Genomic DNA, 23,911 nt, shown 5'->3' with positions numbered 1-23,911 from the left:
AGTTAGGAGGAACATGCATACATGCACCGTCCATACATATGGGTCAATGACCAATAAGGATTTTCAACAGGTCAATTTTAAAATAATAAAAAAAACAATATATATTGCAGTAGTTCAAACATTAAGAATGTTGTGTACACATCAATTCATATAAAAAATTTAAATTAAGAGATTTCAAAGTTTTTTGTCAAGATGAATTGGCACTAGCCTCAAAAAAAGTCATATGTTGCAACCATGATTCATATTAAAAATTATTTAATTTCCTTAACATCTTCACATCTTTTTTACAAGTTTTCAGTATTATACAAAAATAGTTGTTTTTTTAATGGTCGCGCGGTAACCCTTTCTTTTACAGTACAGTAATGACCAGGTAATACCATGGTAATTACACTGTAATTACCTAGTAGTACCTTGTATTTACAAGGTAATTACATGGTAACTACCGGGTAATTTACCCAGAAATACTAGGTAATTATTACGTATTTTCTTGTTTTATTACGTATTTTCTTGTATTATGTGTATTTACCATGTAATTACATGGTAAATACCTGGTTGTTTAAACTAAACATTACTAGGTAATTACAAAGACATTAGATGGGAACTATGAGGGAAATGACAGGTATTTACTAGGTTAATATTGGTACCTACCAGTCAATTTACCATGTAATTACTCTGAAATTACATGAATTATTTCTAAGTAAGTACCAGGTAATTACTAAGTATTTTTCTGCAAACTACCAGGAAATTATAACCTATATTTGAGGTAGTTACCAGCTAATTACACTTCAATGACCATGTAGTTACCTTGTATTTACTATACATTTCATGGATAACTACCGGGTATTTACCCATTACTTATTGATTTATGTATTATCAATGGATTGGTGCAGGTACCCCCGAGGGTGTAAATGACTCTATTGACCTGGTAATTAACCTGATAGTTACCATGGGTACCATCTATTTCCTTCTTTGCAGTTGTACGTTTACATACACTAAGATGATTCTGGTCTTAAACAGCCTGTAAAAATCCCCATTATAATGTTTTTGACGCTAAATGCCTCTTGTCAGCTAAATGAACAACATTTGAATCAACTTTAGAAGCTCCTCTGGATGGATTTCAAGCCCCATGTTCAAACCCCAGGACCTCATTGTATAACATCATGGGAAAAACATCACCCAAAGATGTCAGGCTCAACCATCCATCCTCAACAGTGTTGGGACTATCGGTATTTAGTGACGCGTTACAGTAACGCCTTTAGTTTTGGCGGTAACTAATACTCTAACACATTACTTTTTAAATTCAGTAACTCAATTACCGTTACCAAACAGTGCGTTACTCCGTTATTTCTGCAGCTACAGTGAAGCTTTTTTTCCCCACATGTTAAGACCAGAGGAAACGTAGTGGGTGTGTGTGTGTGTGCAATTAAAAACATGAGCGGTCATGGCGAGCCAAGAGAGTAAGGAGAGTTTTGCAACGTGGAGATATTGTCATTAAAAGAAATCCCGGACACATCCGAAGTGAATCAAGCCGCTCCATGTGAGCAACAGCGGCTGGAGTTTAACCGACGGACGTCTGTGAGCAGGTCCAACTGGACAAGACAATAGCACGGTATGTGGTAGAAAACATGCTACCTATTCTACAGTGGAGTCCCCCGCTTTCAGGCAGCTCATCCACATGACACCAGGCCCCGGTGGCACACGGCTAATGGGACGGGTTATTCTAAATGCTCCCATTAATGCCTTCATTTCAGCATGGTAGTGTATGCGTATGTATATGTATGTATATATGTATATATGTATATGTATATGTATACTGTATGCGTTTTTTTTAAAGTAACTAAAAAGTTACTTTTCATAGTAACTCATTACTTTTGGGTCTAAGTAACTGAGTTACTAACTGAGTTACTTTTTAATGAAGTAACTAGTAACGGTAACTATTCCGTTTACTGAAACATTGGGAATATTCCGTTTACATGGTGATTAATCATTCAGGATATCTGGATCAAACCAGAGACGCACGGAGAACATCATGACGCAATTACCGTCATTTCTGCTTCTTCTTCCTGTATCCAAATTCAAAACAAATGCTGCTTCGCACAACTTTTCTCTCACCTTCTTTTAAATCTTCTATCCCGGTACTTTGTACCGTCTACAAATGCAGAAATGTTCATATCCTTCATTACATTTATGAAGTGATTAGTCTCCTCCTGGTCTTGGTTTCTCCGTGTTTAGAAGAACTTCCTGGACTCAAAAGACCAGGATTCCTTGTGAACAGAGCATGTGCAGAAAACAAATTCCTGTTCCGTTTGATGGGGATATTCCGTTTGGTGTTTACATGACCCAATATTCAGGTTTTAAAAGGAGTAACCCAGGGCTCATATTGGGGTTTTTAAAAACCCGAATATGAGCAAATTCGGGTTATTCAAAGGGGTTATTGGTGTTTACATGGTCGTGCAAATTCAGGTTATTGCCAATATTCAGGTTTTAAAAGGGTTATTGATGCATGTAAAGGTAGTCAATGATCATCAATAGCAGTTTGTTCCTCCGGACTGTTGTGGGTCTAGTAGTCTAGTGGGAGCAGAGCTGGGTTGAGTCTGCAGGACCAGATACTGTACAACCCTGGGATGGAAACCCGGGTCAAACACCCAAACCTAATAGCTCCCCAGCAGCGGAAAAATGGCAGCCTAGTCTAACTAGTGAGGACTAATTTCAGTGTGTTTTCTAAGACGTATACTGACAAATAAAGATTATCATTATTATATAGGAAGTCACTGCTCCAAAAGCATCATAAAAAGCCAGATTACAGTTTCCAGGCCTCAGAACACGTCTTAATCTGTGGCGAATGTCTGTGGGAGCACCACTAACCCATCAGCATGTAGCAGAGGGCTGTTCATCACATCGCCATCATGACGACAGACTGAAGCAACATCTGGAGACACTTTCATGAAGTTCTCACAACAATCCTTTTAAAGCAGCACAACGTAACTTTCAGCTTTTGTTGAGTTTGGCGGCTCCTTTGGACAAAAGCGGTAGTGCTTTACCAGTAGTGTGGAAGGGTTCCTACCATGCACCTCAGAGTTACATAGTGCCAGTGAAGGAGATACAGACCCCTCAGACCATGACAGAGGAGAAATTAACCTGTTGGAAGTTGATGTTCCATCACAATGATGATGATGAAATGTTAGATTAAGGTGGAAAAGTTACGTAGTGTCGCTTTAAGAGCAGGGAGGGCCACGAAGTGGAGTCAGATCCATCGGCTCTTAGACGGTAGGAGCTTAAAATCTGCAGAGAGGGTGAGAGGAGTGGGCTCCAATGGCCCGGGCCCTGCAGTAAGATGTGATGGAAGCTTCCAGAGGGAAAACCAATACTCGTTTGAGACAACAGAGATTCTATGACATACAGGACTGTCTCAGAAAATTAGAATATGGTGATAAAGTTCTTTATTTTCTGTAATGCAATTAAAAAAACAAAATGTCATACATTCTGGATTCATTACAAATCAACTGAAATATTTCAAGCCTTTTATTATTTTAATATTGCTGATTATGGCTTACAGTTTAAGATTAAGATTCACAGAATATTACAATTTTTTTAGATAGGATATTTGAGTTTTCTTAAACTGTAAGCCATGATCAGCAATATTAAAATAATAAAAGGCTTGCAATATTTCAGTTGATTTGTAATGAATCCAGAATGTATGACATTTTTGTTTTTGTAATTGCATTACAGAAAATCACAATATTCTAATTTTCTGAGACAGTCCTGAGTCCTGTAGAAGCAAACTGCATTCAAACGTTTAACTTTGAACAAAGTCACTAAAAAAAAAATCACTAAAAAAGGCTAAAAATGTTTCCTCAATGTTCCTGTCAAATTTGGAGGAAAAAGTTTGTGCCTTTTTCTAAACTGCATGTAAACTTCTTGTTGCAGTTGTTTTCATCTGTTTCTAACGTATTAAATGTTATAGTTGTTGAAGGTGGAGTGGTTCACTTAGTACAAACCGTCTTCATCAATCATTCTGGTTCATCTAACAGTCCATTTTCACCTGAATGTAGGCTGGAAAACGCCGAGGCTGACTGTGGCGTTCCCACCGTGACAGCAAGCAGCGCGTCGCGCTCAGACACTCAGCAGCAGGGAATTATCCTATTTTACCCCCGCACTCTTACAAATATTGTGCTTGATCTACTTAAAAAAATGAAGGCAACTTTTTGCATGAGATTATTATATAGCTCAAGAAAGACTAGTCTTTGTATAAACTACTTCATTTTTTGTATGTAAATAATACATTTTGCAAGTACAGTCAACTTAATTGTGTTAAGTTTACTTTATTTATCAAAATTAAGTAGACTTTACTTGCAAATTAATTTTGTACATACTAAAAATTACGTAGTTTATACAAAGACTAGTCTTTCTTGATCTACATAAAAATCTCATACGAAAAAGTTGCCTTAATTTTTAAAAGTAGATCAAGCAAAATATTTTTTACGGTGGTTGTTACTTAAACAAATAAACAGAGGTGTCTTCAGTATTCACATTCATTACTCAGGTAGAAGTATAGATACTACAGTAGAGTTTAAAAATACTCCTGTAGAAGTTGAAGTATCAACTCAAGTTTTTTACTCAAGTAAAAGTATAAAAGTACTGGTTTCAAAACTACTTAAAGTATAAAAGTACAAGTAATGTAAGGGGGAAAAAGCCATTAAGGACAAAAGCCATTGAAAATGAATGCATCTTAGTATAATGCAAATATATTAAAGAAGCATATATGTGTACTATTGAGCATTAACATGTGTTTCAGAGAGCAGCAGATATGATGACTAGTTGCCTATAAGTATTGTAATGGTGCAAAAAGTCAAACTTCATGTTCATGTTATCATTTATCCTAACCTTTATTGGAATGTACATCCAAGTTTAGTTGCAGGAATCTGAGGGAACGGATGTAAGAACAAAACTGGACAAGAACATCTGAAACAACCACAACCAAATTCACTCTATCCGGATGGAGCAATTTAACTGGATAGTTTTTATTAAAGGCCCAAATGAAATAGAGTAACGAGGCTGTTTTTAAAATGTAAGGAGTAAAAAGTACAGATAATTGCGTGAAAATGTAAGGAGTAAAAGTAAAAAGTCGTCTGAAAAATAATGACTCCAGTGAAGTATAGATAACCAAAATTTCTACTTAAGTAAGGTAACAAAGTATTTGTACTTCGTTACTTGACACCTCTGCAAATAAAGCATGTTTCATCTAAACGTTGGTCAATCTGCCCAATAGATCAAAATTGATAAATGAAAGGTAAATACAACAAGATCATTGCTTGTTGTTTGTGTGTAAATGAAAAGATTACTGGAATTACAGAAATATTACTGGTTTGTATTGTTTTTTGAACAAATGCAGATTAAGTTCAAAACTAGATGTATTCATGTAAAGCAACAAACTTCATTTTTAATTGTTAATATCACAGATTTAAATATGTTCTAGTTTGAAGTTTGCAGGCCGAGCATCCGTGTTGTGTGTGCCGGGGCTCCTCCCTCCCAGACCCGACACCAATCTGAAGACCTCACAGAAAGAAGTGAAATTAGTTGGCGGGCTAATCCCGGGGATCAGGCCTTTGTGGCTGGGGCAGGTCGGGCTCTGTTTGGCCAGGGCTTAGCTCTCTGGGAGCAGTTCCAAATGATCAGCGGGGTTTAAAAAGAGGCTCCGCAGGGCCACCAGCAAAACCAATAAGGGCCGGCTGAGGCCGTTATCTGGCCGTAAACTGACACTGGGTAAGCTGTCACTTAAAGCCAAATGTCTATAACACAATAGAGAGGAAAGGGCAGCTCTTTCTGGGGAGACGCGCTGGCCGACAATAGGAGCAATGGGACTGATAATGTGCCGACATGACGGTGCTGCTCCAGGTCAGCTCCTCACACCACTTTAATCTGGAAAACCAAATTCTTCTGGCTTTTAGCCAGATCACTGTCCAACATCTGGATAAACAGCTCAAATCAGAGTAAGTCGTGAAAATAAAAAGCTTTCAAACCCCCGGACCGGTGCGTCTGTGCACCGTCAGTGACAAAGCTGTGAAAACCTCTACCAAACTTGCTCTTCAAGGTAAAGAAAGGCAGCTTTTTGTTTTCTTTTCTTTCCAGAAGGAAAGGTCATTAAAATAAAGCCCGCTCAGATGCTTGGGTCGTGGCACCGTGCCTGGGGCGCAGGCGTCAGCGCGCTAAGCCACGGCACTCATTATTATTCCTCACAATAACGTGGTCCAGATTTAGCTCTTATTTTTAGCCTCTAAAAAGAAGGATAAATGTAAATGTTCGGCTCTGAAATATTTCATTGTAATGTTGAAGATATTTTCTAAAAGCCAAAAAGAGTGTTTTGTTCAATGTGGCTCAAAGGATAAATCCTGGAGAAAACATTATATATGAACAATTGGCTATTTTAGGTTTGCATCTTTTTGATGATCATACTGTTTCCAGGATCTGAATATTTGCTGAAGGTTTCTGCTGGAGTCTCCAACTGTACAAATGACTTTATACTTGTGCACTTTTGTGATCTTTTGCGTCCTAAAATTCAGTCAGCGAACGGTTTCCTTACGTTTGATGTCCTGCCCTGAAAAATGCTTTCAAAATCTGGAGCTGAACTTACCCAGATCCCACTCTGTTTGGTTGTTTTTTCATATGCTATCAAAATAAAAAGGTGTTTACTGCATTTGAGATTTTTTTTATAAAACACACAGCTAGAAAAATATTTAAAACATGTAAATTATATTTAGTTTAAAATTCTACCAGGGCATATATCAAAAGATTTTAATTATTATAACTAAGCCAGACTCCCATTATTTCAAAATGGATTTGAAGTGAATATAAAAGCAGATTTCCCTCAGGAAGCCTGTTTAAACAGAGCATTAAGGCAGGAGTAAAGAGGTCTATCATATTTTTGAGACACATGAAAGCATTTTTATACCACGTGGCTCTCCAAAATAGCTAACATTTGACAGTTTGTTAGGACTGGATTTCTATCAGCACGCAGTTCAGCAATTAGATTAGGTTACACACACATAAACACACACTGTAGCAGCGCGGCGTCTGGGTTACAGGGAGGCAGAGCTCAGGAAACCCTGCTGGCAGATGATCTGCAGCCTGACACACAGAAAACCAACTCAAAATGAAAGGACGTTGCATTTAAAGAGCTGATCCTCCCTGAAGAGCCACCGGTCAGCGGTCTGTGTTCAGGACTAACCGGGTAGGAGCTAACGCTTGGCACCATCTCGGTGGATGTTCCTACCTCCGGATAAACATTCTGAGACCTCGTTGACGACCGTCTCGATGTTGTCAGCTTGTGAATCATCTTGTTCAGCGAAGAACACCAACCTCCAATTAGTTTGGACATTATTTCCATGTTCTTTTCAAAATAATTGCTTCTCTGAGACCATTGTTGGTGTTTTACCCTCTTGGCCTTGTGTTAACACACACTGTCCACTCCAGAGCAGTTTTTATAGAGGTTTGTTCACCCAGGACTCAACCTCAGGCTCCAGCTCCAGTTTTGCCTCCTAGTTGTGTTCTTTTTGATTTTCCTTAAATTAATAATTGCATTCTGTCTTCTTTTTTTTTAACCAAAAAAACATGAATAAAAGAGGGAGTACAATGTTTAACCCTCCTATTGTCCTCATTTTCTGAATACAACCCATGTCCTCCGGGTCAAAATGACCAGTCTTCAGTAAACCCCCATTATAAGCACCTTAATTAAATTTTTTAACACCAAATTTCATCTTGCTTGAAGAAACAACGTGTCATTCATCACAAAATGCGTGAATGCTTAAGTTTTCCCTCTTCATTTGTATTTCTATAGGTAAAGAAAAAAATGTGCAAAAAGGAGTTTTGAATGCATTTTTATTCATCCCAATGACTCAGTTTCTTTTTTTTCTCCAGTGAACAATTTAAGATAATGTACAACACAAAAATCCCTTTCAACTAATTAGCACGTATAGGGCAGTATGCAAGTGCACAGCCTTTGCAGATATTTATTACACCTGCAGGACACAGTATAGTCCTTCTTTTGAGGGCAGAACTCACATCTCTTCCTCTTACTCGCCCTAGCTGGGGAAGTTACATTTCAAGTAAAAAAACATCATTTAAAGGATTTTGGGTTGATTTTTAACACAGTGGCGGGTCATTGTGACCCTAGGACAACAGGAGGGTTAACACATTATTTTAGTAGCCAGCTGTAGACTAGCAAATGAACGTCACACAATTTGGGATGAAATTACATTTTTAAAAAAATAAAATAAAAAACAGATAAATGGATGTTTTTTCCAAAGGCCTGCATCAGTGTGGTTTTAGTCATCTCCAGTAAATCATCACTAAAGCCATCAGGCGGCAGTTGGTGGGGTTTGTGATCACGCAGATGTCATCAAACGTTTGTGCTTCTAGGCCTCATTTCAGATTTTTTTCAGGCGTTGAAGAAACGACAGGAAGGTCCACAGTTTTACTCTTTCATTTCATTTAGAGAATACGTTTGATAGTGGGTTAAAATCGCGTGTTTGTCATCCAGATGTGTGAGCGCTGCGGAGGCCGTTTAGGCTGATTTATGGTTCCGCGTTGCACCAACGCAGAAACTACGGCGTAGGTTACGCAGTACGATACGCGTCGTCGCGTACCATACGCCGTAGGCTCTGCGTCGATTTAACGCAGAAGTAAGAATGTTCTTAATGACCTGCCTGGTTAAATAAAGTCCAATGACTGAATGAATATCAAATAAAGCCATAGAATTGTTATTTTTTTTCTCTTTATCATATGTTCACAGAGTGTAATGCAATTCATGTCGTGGGTAGTGTATTTTGAAGGATCAAATACTCAACATCCCATATTATCAATTTTAAATCAATATGTCAGGGGTAGCATAATTTGATAGTCCAGTAACGTCCTATCAAATAATGCTCCTGTTACTTCTTTTTTTCTTCTTTTTTTACCTTATATATATATATATATATATATATATATATATATATATATATATATATATATATATATATATATATATTTATATATATATATATATATATATATATATATATATATATATATATATATATATATATATATATATATATATATATATATATTCAGGTAAGACTACTAATAACCTCAGGATGCAGGATGAATGTCAAGCATACTTATACCGCCCAATTTATCCATTTGAAATCAATATTTCTGGGGTAGCATAATTTGATAGTCCAGTAACATCCTATCAAATAATGCTCCCTTTGAGGACGTCCCCGTTAACAGCAGCATGGACTGAATGGATGCAAGAAATTATGGGCGTGGCAATCGAACGGGTAGCATGGATCGACAGAACACCGGCGGCAGGTTGAAGGCAGCTCCCTGCACGAGCGTTGTTTCAAAGTGTGACAGAAGTTTGAGTGGAGCCTCCTGCAGCTGATCCCCCGGCCACGTGGGCCCCTGGGGGGGGGGGGGCCCTGCGGGGATGGCCAGGTCTCCTGCCCCTGCCCCTTCTCAACCTTTCCCCGACCCTGCACCTAACCTGGGGCTTGCCGATTGGGCCGGAGATTCGGGAGCTGCGTGCTGGCCTGCGGTCCCCACCCCCGGTCATCCCGTTGCTGCTTCCACCTCCCTAGGGTCCCCACCCCCGGTCATCCCGTTGCTGCTTCCACCTGCCTAGGGTCCCCACCCCCGGTCATCCCGTTGCTGCTTCCACCTGCCTGCGGTCCCCACCCCCGGTCATCCCGTTGCTGCTTCCACCTGCCTAGGGTCCCCACCCCCGGTCATCCCGCTGCTGCTTCCACCTGCCTGCGGTCCCCACCCCCGGTCATCCCGCTGCTGCTTCCACCTGCCTGTGGTCCCCACCCCCGGTCATCCCGTTGCTGCTTCCACCTGCCTGCGGTCCCCACCCCTGGTCATCCCGCTGCTGCTTCCACCTGCCTGCTGTGTGCTGCTGACGTCCTCGGCAGGAGGGTCCCCCCTTATGATCCAGGTCCTGGTCCAGGTTTCTTCCTCCTAAAGGGGAGTTTTTCTTGCCACTGTTTGGCTTAATGCTTTTCTCCCACTAGGGGAGTTTTTACCTGCCATTGTTTATGTAATAATTGCTCGGGGGTTTATGTTCATGTTCTGGGTCTCTGGAAAGCGTCTGGAGACAACTTTTGTTGTATTAGACGCTATACAAATAAAATTGAATTGAAATTGAATGTGGCTCCGAGTGCACTGACCGCTGTTGTCGTGGCCTTTGCATCCCGGGTCGTGCTGCGGCGTCCCTGAGTCGGACAGCGACAGGGCCGGACTGCGGGCCTCTCCGTCCGTCAGCAGGTTGAAGTCCATGACCGCTCTGCAGACAGACAGACACGCGCACACACACGGTCACACCAGGATCACAGTCCTAAACACAAGCGCAGCAGTTTGGAAACATTTACATATTCATTTCCACCCTTTTTAAGGATGCATCAAATCCAGTAAGGGGTCTCTTCAACCTAAATCGAATCAAATTCTATGAACTTAAAATGCACATATGTAAACTGGGAAATAAAGGAAATAAGTGGAAAATGGACTATATGTTTTTGTAAAGTCTATCCATTGGTGATAAATTTGCTTTTGCCATCACAGAAATATGAAACTACCGTATTCTAGCTTCAGCCAATCAGAATCCAGCCCCACACTCAAAAAGATTTTTGGTTGTCATTACATATCTATGTCATGTTTGACTTTACTGGTGAAGTTTGTTTCACCAATGAGATTTTAATCAACTAAGTACACATACAACTTACGCGGTCTTTTGTGTTCTGCCGCAAACTTTGCTGTTCTCTATTGTTTAAATTGTGTTTTTGTATTTCTATTGTTGTACGGCGACCTTGAGTGCCATGAAAGGCGCCTAACAAATGAAATATATTGTTATTATTATTATTATTATTATTATTATTATTATTATTATTATTATTATTATTATTATTATTATTATTATTATTATTATTAAGTCTCAACTTTGATCATGTTACACATCTGTACGAGACAGGCTCGCAGGTGATGGTTGAGGTAATACTAAATACCGACTTTGTGTAGTTTTATTTAGTCCACCTATTTTTAAAGGATGATCAATATGCAACATGTATGTTGTGGATAATTGCAATGATTATAAATGTCTAAAAATGTCCCAATAAATTAAGTGGTTTTCCTTTGATATTACCAGAGACTGGTAAAAAAAAACACAGTGCTGAAATAACACACAGTGCTGCCCATCCTTTCATGTGTTAGTTTAAGACAGGTGAGGCGTGACCTCGTCAATAAACGTGATGGCTTTCTTCATTGTCATGGTTTTACAAATGTGTCCTTAATATACGATCAACAGGGAAAACAATTATAAACTTGTTTAAAAGCAAAATTACTCAATTTCAAAATGTAAAAACTCCTCCCTCGTCCATTCCTCTGAGGATGGTTGCCCTTCTTCCAGCTCGAGTCTTCTACCGGAGGCCTCTGGACCTCAATCTGTGGACCACCATCTCTGGACAACGATCTCTGGACAACGATCTCTGGACAACAATCCTGGACCTCAATTTGTGGACCACGATCTCTGGACCGCGATCTCTGGACAACAATCTCTGGACAACGATCTCTGGACAACGATCTCTGGACAACAATCCTGGACCTCAATTTGTGGACCACGATCTCTGGACCGCGATCTCTGGACAACAATCTCTGGACAACGATCTCTGGACAACGATCTCTGGACAACAATCTCTGGACAACAATCTCTGGACAATGATCTCTGGACAACAATCCTGGACCACGATCTCTGGACCGCGATCTCTGGACAACAATCTCTGGACAACAATCTCTGGACAATGATCTCTGGACAACGATCTCTGGACAATGATCTCTGGACAATGATCTCTGGACCACGATCTCTGGACAACGATCTCTGGACTGCGATCTCTGGACAATGATCTCTGGACAACGATCTCTGGACTGCGATCTCTGGACAACGATCTCTGGACAACGATCTCTGGACAACGATCCTGGACCACGATCCTGGACCACGATCTCTGGACAACGATCTCTGGACAACGATCTCTGGACAATGATCCTGGACCACGATCTCTGGACCATGATCTCTGGACAACCATCCTGGACCACGATCTCTGGACCACGATCTCTGGACAACGATCCTGAAGCACAATCTCTGGACCACGATCTCTGGACAACGATCTCTGGACAACGATCTCTGGACAACAATCCTGGACCACGATCTCTGGACAATGATCTCTGGACAACGATCTCTGGACAACGATCTCTGGACAATGATCTCTGGACCACGATCTCTGGACAACGATCTCTGGACTGCGATCTCTGGAAAATGATCTCTGGACAACGATCTCTGGACTGCGATCTCTGGACAACGATCTCTGGACAACGATCTCTGGACAACGATCCTGGACCACGATCCTGGACCACGATCTCTGGACAACGATCTCTGGACAACGATCTCTGGACAATGATCCTGGACCACGATCTCTGGACCATGATCTCTGGACAACCATCCTGGACCACGATCTCTGGACCACGATCTCTGGACAACGATCCTGAAGCACAATCTCTGGACCACGATCTCTGGACAACGATCTCTGGAGAACGATCTCTGGACAACAATCCTGGACCACGATCTCTGGACAATGATCTCTGGACAACGATCTCTGGACAAGGATCCCTGGACCACAATTTCTGGACCACGATCTCTGGATTAAGATCTCTGGACCACGATCTCTGGACAACGACCTCTGGACAACGATCCTGGACAACAATCTCTGGATAATGATCTCTGGACAACGATCCTGGACCTCATTTTGTGGACCCTGATCTCTGGACCGCGATTTCTGGACAACAATCTCTGGACAACGATCCTGGACAATGATCTCTGGACAACGATCCTGGACCACGATCTCTGGACCGCGATCTCTGGGCAACGATCTCTGGACAACAATCTTTGGACAATGATCTCTGGACAACGATCTCTGGACAACAAGCCTCTGGACAACAAGCCTCTGGACAACGATCTCTGGACAATGATCTCTGGACCACGATCTCTTGACAACGATCTCTGGAACGAGATCTCTGGACAATGATCTCTGGACAACGATCCTGGACCACGATCTCTGGAACGAGATCTCTGGACAATGATCTCTGGACAACGATCCTGGACCACGATCTCTGGACCGCGATCTCTGGACAACGATCTCTGGACAACGATCTCTGGACCATGATCTCTGGATCACGATCTCGGGACAACGATCTCTGGACAACGATCTCTGGACCATGATCTATTGTTATTATTATTATTATTATTATTATTATTATTATTATTATTATTATTATTATTATTATTATTAAGTCTCAACTTTGATCATGTTACACATCTGTACGAGACAGGCTCGCAGGTGATGGTTGAGGTAATACTAAATACCGACTTTGTGTAGTTTTATTTAGTCCACCTATTTTTAAAGGATGATCAATATGCAACATGTATGTTGTGGATAATTGCAATGATTATAAATGTCTAAAAATGTCCCAATAAATTAAGTGGTTTTCCTTTGATATTACCAGAGACTGGTAAAAAAAAACACAGTGCTGAAATAACACACAGTGCTGCCCATCCTTTCATGTGTTAGTTTAAGACAGGTGAGGCGTGACCTCGTCAATAAACGTGATGGCTTTCTTCATTGTCATGGTTTTACAAATGTGTCCTTAATATACGATCAACAGGGAAAACAATTATAAACTTGTTTAAAAGCAAAATTACTCAATTTCAAAATGTAAAAACTCCTCCCTCGTCCATTCCTCTGAGGATGGTTGCCCTTCTTCCAGCTCGAGTCTTCTACCGGAGGCCTCTGGACCTCAATCTGTGGACCACCATCTCTGGACAACGATCTCTGGACAACGATCTCTGGACAACAATCCTGGACCTCAATTTGTGGACCACGATCTCTGGACCGCGATCTCTGGACAACAATCTCTGGACAACGATCTCTGGACAACGATCTCTGGACAACAATCCTGGACCTCAATTTGTGGACCACGATCTCTGGACCGCGATCTCTGGACAACAATCTCTGGACAACGATCTCTGGACAACGATCTCTGGACAACAATCTCTGGACAACAATCTCTGGACAATGATCTCTGGACAACAATCCTGGACCACGATCTCTGGACCGCGATCTCTGGACAACAATCTCTGGACAACAATCTCTGGACAATGATCTCTGGACAACGATCTCTGGACAATGATCTCTGGACAACGATCCTGGACCACGATCTCTGGACCGCGATCTCTGGGCAACGATCTCTGGACAACAATCTTTGGACAATGATCTCTGGACAACGATCTCTGGACAACAAGCCTCTGGACAACAAGCCTCTGGACAACGATCTCTGGACAATGATCTCTGGACCACGATCTCTTGACAACGATCTCTGGAACGAGATCTCTGGACAATGATCTCTGGACAACGATCCTGGACCACGATCTCTGGAACGAGATCTCTGGACAATGATCTCTGGACAACGATCCTGGACCACGATCTCTGGACCGCGATCTCTGGACAACGATCTCTGGACAACGATCTCTGGACCATGATCTCTGGATCACGATCTCGGGACAACGATCTCTGGACAACGATCTCTGGACCATGATCTCTGGATCACGATCTCTGGACCACAATCTCTGGACAACGATCTCTGGACAACGATCCTGGACCACAATTTCTGGACCACGATCTCTGCACAACGATCTCTGGACAACGATCTCTGGACAAGGATCCCTGGACCACGATTTCTGGACCACGATCTCTGGATAACGATCTCTGGACCACGATCTCTGGACAACGACCTCTGGACAACGATCCTGGACCACGATGTCTGGACAACGATCTCTGGACAACGACCTCCGGACCATGATCTCTGGACAACAATCTCTGGACAACGATCTCTGGACCACGATCTCTGGACAACGACCTCTGGACAACGATCCTGGACAACGATCTCTGGATAATGATCTCTGGACAACGATCTCTGGACAACGATCTCTGGACAATGATCTTTCGACCACGATCTCTGGACAACGATCACTGGACAATGATCTTTGGACCACGATCTCTGGACAACGACCTCTGGACAACGACCTCTGGACCATGATCTCTGGACCACAATCTCTGGACCACGATCTCTGGACCAAGATCTCTGGACCACGATCCTGGACCACGATCTCTGGACAACGATCTCTGGACTACGATCTCTGGACAACGATCCTGGACCACGATCTCCGGACAACGATCTCTGGACCACGACCTCAGGACCATGACCTCTGGACAACAATCTCTGGACAACGATCTCTGGACCACGATCTCTGGACAACGACCTCTGGACAACGATCCTGGACAACGATCTCTGGATAATGATCTCTGGACAACGATCTCTGGACAATGATCTCTGGACAACGATCTCTGGACTACGATCTCTGGACAACAATCCTGGACCACAATCTCTGCATCACGATCTCTGGACAATGATCTCTGGACAACGATCTCTGGACAACGATCCTGGACCACGATCTCTGGACATTGAAATCTGGAAAATGATCTCTCGACAACGATCTCTGGACCACAATCTCTGGACCAGAATCTCTGGACCACGATCTCTGGACAATTATCTCTGGACAACGATCCTGGACCACAATCTCTGGACCACAATCTCTGGACCACAATCTCTGGACAATGATCTCTGGCCAACGATCCTGGACCACGATCTCTGGACCACTATCTCTGGACAACGATCTCTGGACCACGATCTCTGGACATCGATCTCTGGACAACGATCTCTGGACCACGATCTCTGGACAACGACCTATGGACCATGATCTCTGGACAACGATCTCTGTACAACGATCTCTGGACCACGATCTCTGGAACACGATCTCTGATGTTCCTGTGATCTACTGGATCCTCTTCCAGCTCCGAGTGCTTCGACTGCTCTCAGCACCACTGCTGCCTCCACCTTCCAGATATTCTACATCTCCTACAAACCCTGGTGCTTCTCCAGTTCCTGGCATTCCTTCTCCTTGATGTCGCCGTTTCTTGGGATCGCCACGTCAGTTGCCGCTCTTCTGGCATCAGTCGAGGCCATCACCAGGTTATCCATCATATATGCACGTAAAAAGGTTTTCAGAAATGTTCCTCTGTTTTCATCAGAAGAAATTTAAAAAAAAAGATATGGCTGTGATTAAAAACTTTAATAAAACAAAGGGACTAAGACGTTTGGACCTGTGCAGGGCAGCGTCACTCTGGACCTGTGCAGAGCAGCGTCCCTCTGGACCTGTGCAGAGCAGCCTCCCTCTGGACCTGTGGACAGCAGCGTCCCTCTGATGCAGGTAGAGGTCTCATTTATCAGAAGTGTCTGTTTGTGGTTGTGAGGCTGACGTAAGCGGCTATAACAAGAGCTGTCCTGAGCCCGGTCTATTTCGGGGGACACGGGGGACACAGGGGATCTCAGTACACAGTCCAGGTTTGAGCAGAATTAAGGCTCAACACAAATAAAGTCACATTTTCACTTTATATGTTGACGACAGAAATGGGTGTGACAGGAAACACTACCAGGTAGTAAAGACTACCTGTCTTTACAACCTTTACTACCTGTTTACTGTATTTAAGTTTGGAGTTAACTTTCCTGGAGCGTCTGTTAACTAAACTCCTGTTATTCCATTTCATTTTAATTTGCTCAAATGTTTTGTGCAGTTTTAACAAACAAATACAAAATGTATTTCTACTGTATCTGGTGCCAACAGCTCAGCCTTGTGACGGACATGAGCTGCTCATCTGGAATCTTTCTGTTCATTTTCCAGCGTCAGTTGTCACTGCAGTCCTTTTCCTGGTTTCATATGAGCTTCAACTTTTATTTCCCGAGCTTTTAACTAAATGTTGGTGACACTTTTTGACATGGGGTGTGTTTTGCTTTGAAAGCAGGGAGGGGAATGCAGGACAGGAGCGCCATGTTCAACCATGTCTTTGCAGTTCTATTTAAAGCAGCTGTTTTTGGGGGGTGGAGTCAGACACACAGCTTGACTCCACCCCTTGCTTTTGAAACAATGCTTTTGTTTTGTGCTCCCCACATCTGGGATACAGCAAATGTTTATGCTGTAAAGAAGTAGGTGAGGGTAATGATAAGAATATTGTGGACAGAGCTGCTTTGATATTTTCACACCTAGACATGGTGACAGGGTTGTCTTTTCCTCAATTTTCCGATTAAGTTGGGACTCTCAGGCACAGAAAACTTTCCACTTATGTCAACTTTAAACAGCTAGCTACGGCTGGCTACTGTGAGAGGTGGTGATGGAGAAGAGGGATAGAAGGGAGAAGACATTTTACCGAAGGGGGTCATCTTACTTGCGTCATCTTACTTGCGTATAAAGCCCAAAATGGCTTAGCTCCGCATTATTTGCAAGACCTGATAGTGCCTTATGTTCCTGGCAGAGCTCTCCGTTCTCGGAGTGCAGGTTTACTCGTAGTTCCTAGAGTATCCAAATGTAGATTTGGAGGGCGGGTGTTCTGCTATCAGGCACCATTACTATGGAACCAACTTCCAATCTGGGTTAAGGAGGCCACCTTTAAAACTAAACTTAAAACCTTTGTTTAGTAAAGCCTATAGTTAGTGTTTAGTAAACCTCTAGCTGGTGTTAGCAAACCTCTAGTTAGTGTAAACTCTAGTGTGTTAGAGTCAGTAGTCATAGTTGCAGCTATAGAACGAGACTATAATAGTTAGTCTCAAATATAGCTTGGTGGTAGATATGCTGCTATAGGCCTATGCTGCAGGGGGGGACCGACATGATCCACTGGGCGATGCCTCTCACCCTTCTTCTCTTATCCTCTTCCCTTCCTCTCTTCTCCATTTCCATTTTTATTTATTATAAGTATCTCATAGCTATCATTTTTGTCCATCGCTCCTGTAGTTTCTTGTGCTGGCCCCCCCTTTTTTTCTCTTTTTTCTCTTTTGTACATGGTGCAGCATCCTCTGCCGGTGGCGAAGATCATCTCTGAATGCACAACACCGGAACCTGCAGCGTGGGAGTGAGAGGGGCAGGGTAACGGCCCGGTCAGGCGGGGGAGAGATTTGTCCGTCAAGACTCCTCTCCCTGGCCCTGCCCCTTCTCAACCTTTCCTCGACCCTGAACCTAACCTGGGGCTTGCTGATTGGGCCGGAGCTTCGGGAGCTGCGTGCTGGCCTGCGGTCCCCACCCCCGGTCATCCCGCTGCTGCTTCCACCTGCCTGCGGTCCCCACCCCTGGTCATCTCGCTGCTGGCCCTCGGCAGGAGGGCCCCCCCTTATGTTCCAGGTCCTGGTCCAGGTTTCTTCCCTCCTAAAGGGGAGTTTTTCTTGCCACTGTTTGGTTTAAGGCTTTTCTCCCACTAGGGGAGTTTTTACCTGCCATTGTTTATGTAATAATTGCTCAGGGGTTCATGTTCTGGGTCTCTGGAAAGCGTCTAGAGACAACTTTTGTTGTATTAGACGCTATATAAATAAAATTGAAATGAATTGAATCTAACATCAGCCCATTTGGGGCCGAGCCGGCCCCCCGGCCTGGACCCCAGCTCAGCACTGCAGGTAAGGACCCCATCAGAGATAGAGGTGGCAGAATTTCATGTTCAGATGAAGCCCAATTTGTAAACATACACACACACTCACACACACCCCCGCCCTCTGTGTTTCACTGCAGTCTGGTCGCCACCATGCCAGGCCTTTGTATTCCAGCAGTCACACGGCCGTGATGGCCGACACAGAAAGAGGGAGAGAAACAGGGAGCTCTTGACTGAACTCAAACAAACTTATTATCAGTACTGGAGTTGAGGGGGGATGAGGGGGGATGGCATCCACCCTGAAATATAAACGGTCCAAATCCTCCACCCGGAAATAAAAACGGTCCAAATCATCCCCCCCTGAAATAAAAACGGTCCAAATCATCCTCCCTGTAAAACTGCCATCCCCCCTTTCCATCCCTTATGTCATTTCATCAATGAATGTGGTTTTACTGCTATTTCAACATTTAGAGTCATCACCAGAAAAATAACTTATTTGACAATTTTAACCTGTTTCAAGTAAATTTTCACTTGAAATAAGTAGAAAAATCTGCCAGTGGGACAAGATTTATCTTCTTATTACAAGCAAAAAAATCTTGTTCCACTGGCAGATTTTTCTACTTATTTCAAGTGAAAATCTACTTGAAACAGGTGAGAATTGTTGTTTTTTTACTAAAATGAGACATTTTAACTAGAAATAAGACTAATATTCTTGTTAAGATTTTGAGTTTTTGCAGTGATCCATGTTACTTATCCTGTGAAGGACAGAGTCATATTGAGAAGTTCAGAAAAGTGTTTTTTATTGTTGTGTTTTGATGTATTTGATGTAAGCCCAGTGGATATTTAAAGCTTACAGAAGGCTGCATTTAACTGCTGCTATGTCATTCCTGCAGTATTTCTGCAGGTGTTTTGGTCACTGCTATTATTTGTAATATATTATATTATTTGTAATCAGCACAAATTATCTGTCCCCATATGATAAAATCCACCATCCCCCCTGATTTCTTTTTTACAACTGGAGTACTGCTTATTATCCCTGTTTGAAGTTCAGCAGATGCTCCACTCCCGTCCTCAGCCAGCTGCTGGGGGATAAGCTGATGTGATGATGTGATGAACTACATCCATCACCGATCTGTTACCCTCTTATTTCACATATTCCTCGTTCTGGAGGGACGTCGTTAACACTTTCACTTTATAGAGTCTGAAGAATCAACTATGACGTCCGAGTGTGATGCCAGCCGTCAGAGAGCGGGTCTCTGCGTCGTCCTGGGAGCTCTCGTCGTTCCTTCTCGCTACGGGAGGACAATCTCACTTCAACCTGCTCACTGACTTTTCAAAATGTCACTTGCTGAAACCAAAAGTTTTTTTTTTAAAAAGCTCTAAAAACTCAAGGTGAAGACCAGTCCTAATGGTGAGTTGTTATGGGATAGATTTCTAGCAGATGAAGGTTTTCACCTCATGAATCCATAAAGATATCCATTTCAAAAGTGCAAGACGCTTTTGTAGACGCAGACACTTCCTTTCCGTCTTCATTTCTCTGGCCCGGTATTGTGAATACTTCATCCCAAGGGATGAGAGACCAAGAAAGGCTGACGTTTCACAAAGCATCATCCACTGAACTGGTGGATCTTCACAGTCACAGAGCTTCACTCTGGTTTACATATCAGATGTTCAAACCCTGCCGACAGCAAATGATGTAAGAACACAAGTCTTATATTATCAGCAGCGCCATGTCTAGCTTTTTGGGGGCCAAATGACAATCTATGAGGGGGGGCACTGTTCAATAAAAAAAAGAAAAGAATCTGCTACAACTCAAGAACACAACAGGCCACATTTGTGAATCTAAACTTCAGATAGAGTCGCGTGTTGAATCAGGAGGTTAAATTATAGAGAAAAAAAAACAAGCATCTTTACCCCCAAACCAGTATAAGGTTTCCATTCTGAGTTTTCACTCACAAATTTGCAGGTTTATAGCGAAATTGTGAATTTCTGACAAAGAAGCTCAAACTTTATAAACGTATATGTTTATAGACAAATTTGCTGGAGAATTTTCAGGAAATTAGATGTCATACATGCATTAATGTCCAAGAGAAACCTCAGAATTTCTGACTATCAGTTGCAAATTTGCAAGAAATAAACCATTTTGACTTAATGAGCTCATAACTGCACAAATCTGCAAGTCTGGATAGACGTCTGAGTCATAATTACAGTTCTTAACAGTGAAGTATGCTGTAATTTAGGGGGCTACAAATGAGGACAGGTCATTTTATTTCTCCGGATGCGGTAAAATGAGGCTGACCTTGTGGTTGTGCATCTGTACGTGCAGCAACAACTGGCCGTCTGTTTGCTGCATGTGCCTTTTTCAAGATCAACCGAGCTGAAACGTCGTCTGCAGCACAAGCTCTGAATCACGACTTCACACGAGCAGATTTCAAGCTCTATAACTCCGAGCAGGAGCCGGTCTGCCGGTGTGACGGTCTGACGGTCCGACGGTCTGACGGTCCGACGGTCTGCTGGAACAGTTGTTTACCTGTGTCGTTGTGTTACTCCGTTTGTGCATTCTGAATGTGAGTGGATGGGTTTCTGGATGGAGCAGCAGCTGCAGATCAAGTATCAGCAGTATTTTGGTCAGAAATATGAACATGAGCCAGTCCAGAGGACTATATCTGCAGCAGCAGTGATGGATGGACAGACAGACGGCCCGGTGTCAGTGTTGCTGCAGAACAAGGTGTCAGAACACCGGCCTCGCCGCCGGCCTGGACACACACGGAGGCTCCACGCCATTTTACTGCCAGAGTCAGGAGCCTTCTGCAGAGCTGTTTCTATGACTATGATGTACAGTCGTACGGCCATACACACGGAGCTACAAAGTCCCCCTTAAAATTCACAATTGGTAGAGAAATAAAAAAAAACCTGTCTTCATTTGGAGCCACCTAAATAATGACATTTGAACACTTCACAATGAAGAACTTAAACCTTGGATGTCACATTATCACATTTGCCAATTTTTCAAGTTTATAGAGTCAGAAAGACTGATTTTTGTTAGTCTGAGTTTTAATCCCCTACCTGCTGTACTATTTCAGTTTGAGTTTTTCCTCAGATGGCTCTAATACCCTCTCTACCATCAGCTCCCGTCAGTAAACTTTGTTTTGCTGAACCTCAATTTGACAAATAAATGAATCATCGCAGGTTTTCTTGAAGTATTTAAATTCCAACTCATACTGGAGTTTCCAAAGGAAACACACACACACAAACCCACAAAAAACAGAATGTTCCAGGGCCCCTAAACGCGAGACACAGCCATGTTCAGCTTTTATTTTATATTGCTCCTTGTCATATAACCTTAACCACTTGAAACATTTCCTCAAAGTTGCTTAAATATTCGCTTTTCTTTTTGCGAAGCCGACAATGTATTGATCTTCTGCACCCCTCACGTTGTATTTCTTTGTATAATTTGTATAATCTTTTGTATTTTTTTTGTATAACTGTCTTGTAAAATTGTAAATAGGTTATTTTGATTTGTATTTTATTTAGTATTTTTATACAGAATTGTCCCTTTTCTTTTCTTTTCTTTCTCGACCTCAAACTGCTGCACCTTAAATGTTTATTCTGTTTATTCTGTATCATAGAAATTCCAAATTTTTTATTGTATATTTTACTACCAAAGAGCGAAATTACCCGAGTCAAATTCCTTGTTAGACAATGTTCGAACCTGGAAACCAATAAAGCTGATTCTGATTCTGATTCTGATCCATGACGATCAGGTTCCAGTTGGTGTAAAAATCCAGAAAAAAAAAATCCCAGTTGTAGTCTAGATGTGGTAATATTTAGTAAAGATAGATTTCAAAAGGCTTGCGCTATTTCCTGGACAGTGTTTTCGCCCTTCGAAAAAGAGGCTGGAAGAGAAAATTAACACAACTCAGTGAAACTCCTTTGCATAAACCACGTGACTCCGATCTCATTTAAATAGATATGTGGTTATGATAATAAAAATAATACCAGAGGAAGCAGAAATCCTCTCATTTTTCGGGAGATTGCGCGGATCCATCTGGCGGCGCGGCCGCCGGAGCGCACACGCATTAGGCTGGGAATTATTCACAAACGCGCTGAGAATTAATTCCCCGGATTAAGAGTTGATTAAGATGTGTGTCACTTTGCTGTCTGAGGACTTATTAAGGGCCTCCTCGAACAGGCGGCAGATGGAATTCCGGCCCGGTGTTTGTAGATGTTAATGCGGCCCTGCTGTAACGCGCATTTGCATGTGATTAAAGGCGGATTTATGGTTCCGCGTCACACCGACGCAGAGCATACGCCGTAGGCTACGCCGTCGATTTAACGCGGACCCTAAATCAGGCTTGAGGCGCATTGAGCCGCTCCTGCAGCTCCACCCGCGGCCCCGCGGCCCCGCGGCTCCATCCGCGCTCCCGCGGCTCCACCTGCGGGGGGAACGGGCTCTCCAGGCCCACACAAACCCCCAACACGGAACCCACATTTATTATGGATGATCAAATTAAATCTCAATCATCTGCCTCAGTTTAGCAGCGCAGAATACTCTCCGCGTTACGAGGAAATGGTGACAACCATTTACGGGGAAAATGTGTTTTTTACAATGATTAGACCTACTTTTATTTTTTCTTAAATATAATTCCTCTTTAATTTGACTTAAGCATGTATTTTGTAGCTAATATTTCAGGAAGAGATTTTATCATATAGCTTATTTTGTTAAATCAGACTTTGAATGAACGCGCTTTTTCTACTCCGCACATCCCAGTATTTCGCTTATTTGTCACGATGCCATTCAGCGAAAATGTGAAATTGAAATTCTGCCCGTTAAAAAAAAAACACAAGAAAATGAGGTGGTGTGGTTCATGTCACTGTTTTGAGGATCCAGCGGGCCCCGGTGCGCGGCCCCGCGGGGCCTCGGTGCGCGCGGCCGCGATCACCAGCCAAAGACATATTTCCATTTATACACCCCGAGGCCAAACGACAACTTGGATTAAACAAATCTTATTTCCATATGTAAGGAACTGGGAAAGGATGCAAAAGAGGGCGTGAACCGAAGGGCCTTGGCAGGAGGACGGAGTCCGAGCTGCTGGTCCTCCGGCCCGGCCCGGGTCCGGGTCCGGGTCCGGGTCTAATCCCGGTGGGATCTGTCGGGGTGAACCCCCAAACCCGCTCTGCACCTACCATCGGCTCTGCAGTTCAAACATAAAACAGCTCTTTTGGAGCATGATCCTGATCCTGACATCCTGCTATCAGCTCCGTAAAACCAGGGTTTTCATTCACAAATACAATACAAATAT

General features: G+C 42.7%; 1 protein-coding gene across 1 annotated transcript in view; it reads right to left on the bottom strand.

Moving 5' to 3' along the window:
- Positions 1-23,911, bottom strand: part of pitx3 (paired-like homeodomain 3) — a 42,389-nt gene that overhangs the window by 15,839 nt on the left and 2,639 nt on the right. Inside the window, exon 2 of the mRNA XM_061745277.1 lies at positions 10,209-10,324. Coding sequence (XP_061601261.1) covers positions 10,209-10,317 — 109 coding nt within the window. The 5' untranslated portion in view covers positions 10,318-10,324. The remainder of the gene's footprint in view (positions 1-10,208; positions 10,325-23,911) is intronic.

Source organism: Cololabis saira, chromosome 17 (assembly GCF_033807715.1).
Source record: "Cololabis saira isolate AMF1-May2022 chromosome 17, fColSai1.1, whole genome shotgun sequence".
Taxonomy (NCBI): domain Eukaryota; kingdom Metazoa; phylum Chordata; class Actinopteri; order Beloniformes; family Belonidae; genus Cololabis; species Cololabis saira.
The sequence above is the reverse complement of the archived record's forward strand: the minus strand, read 5'-3'. Positions and strand labels throughout refer to the sequence as shown.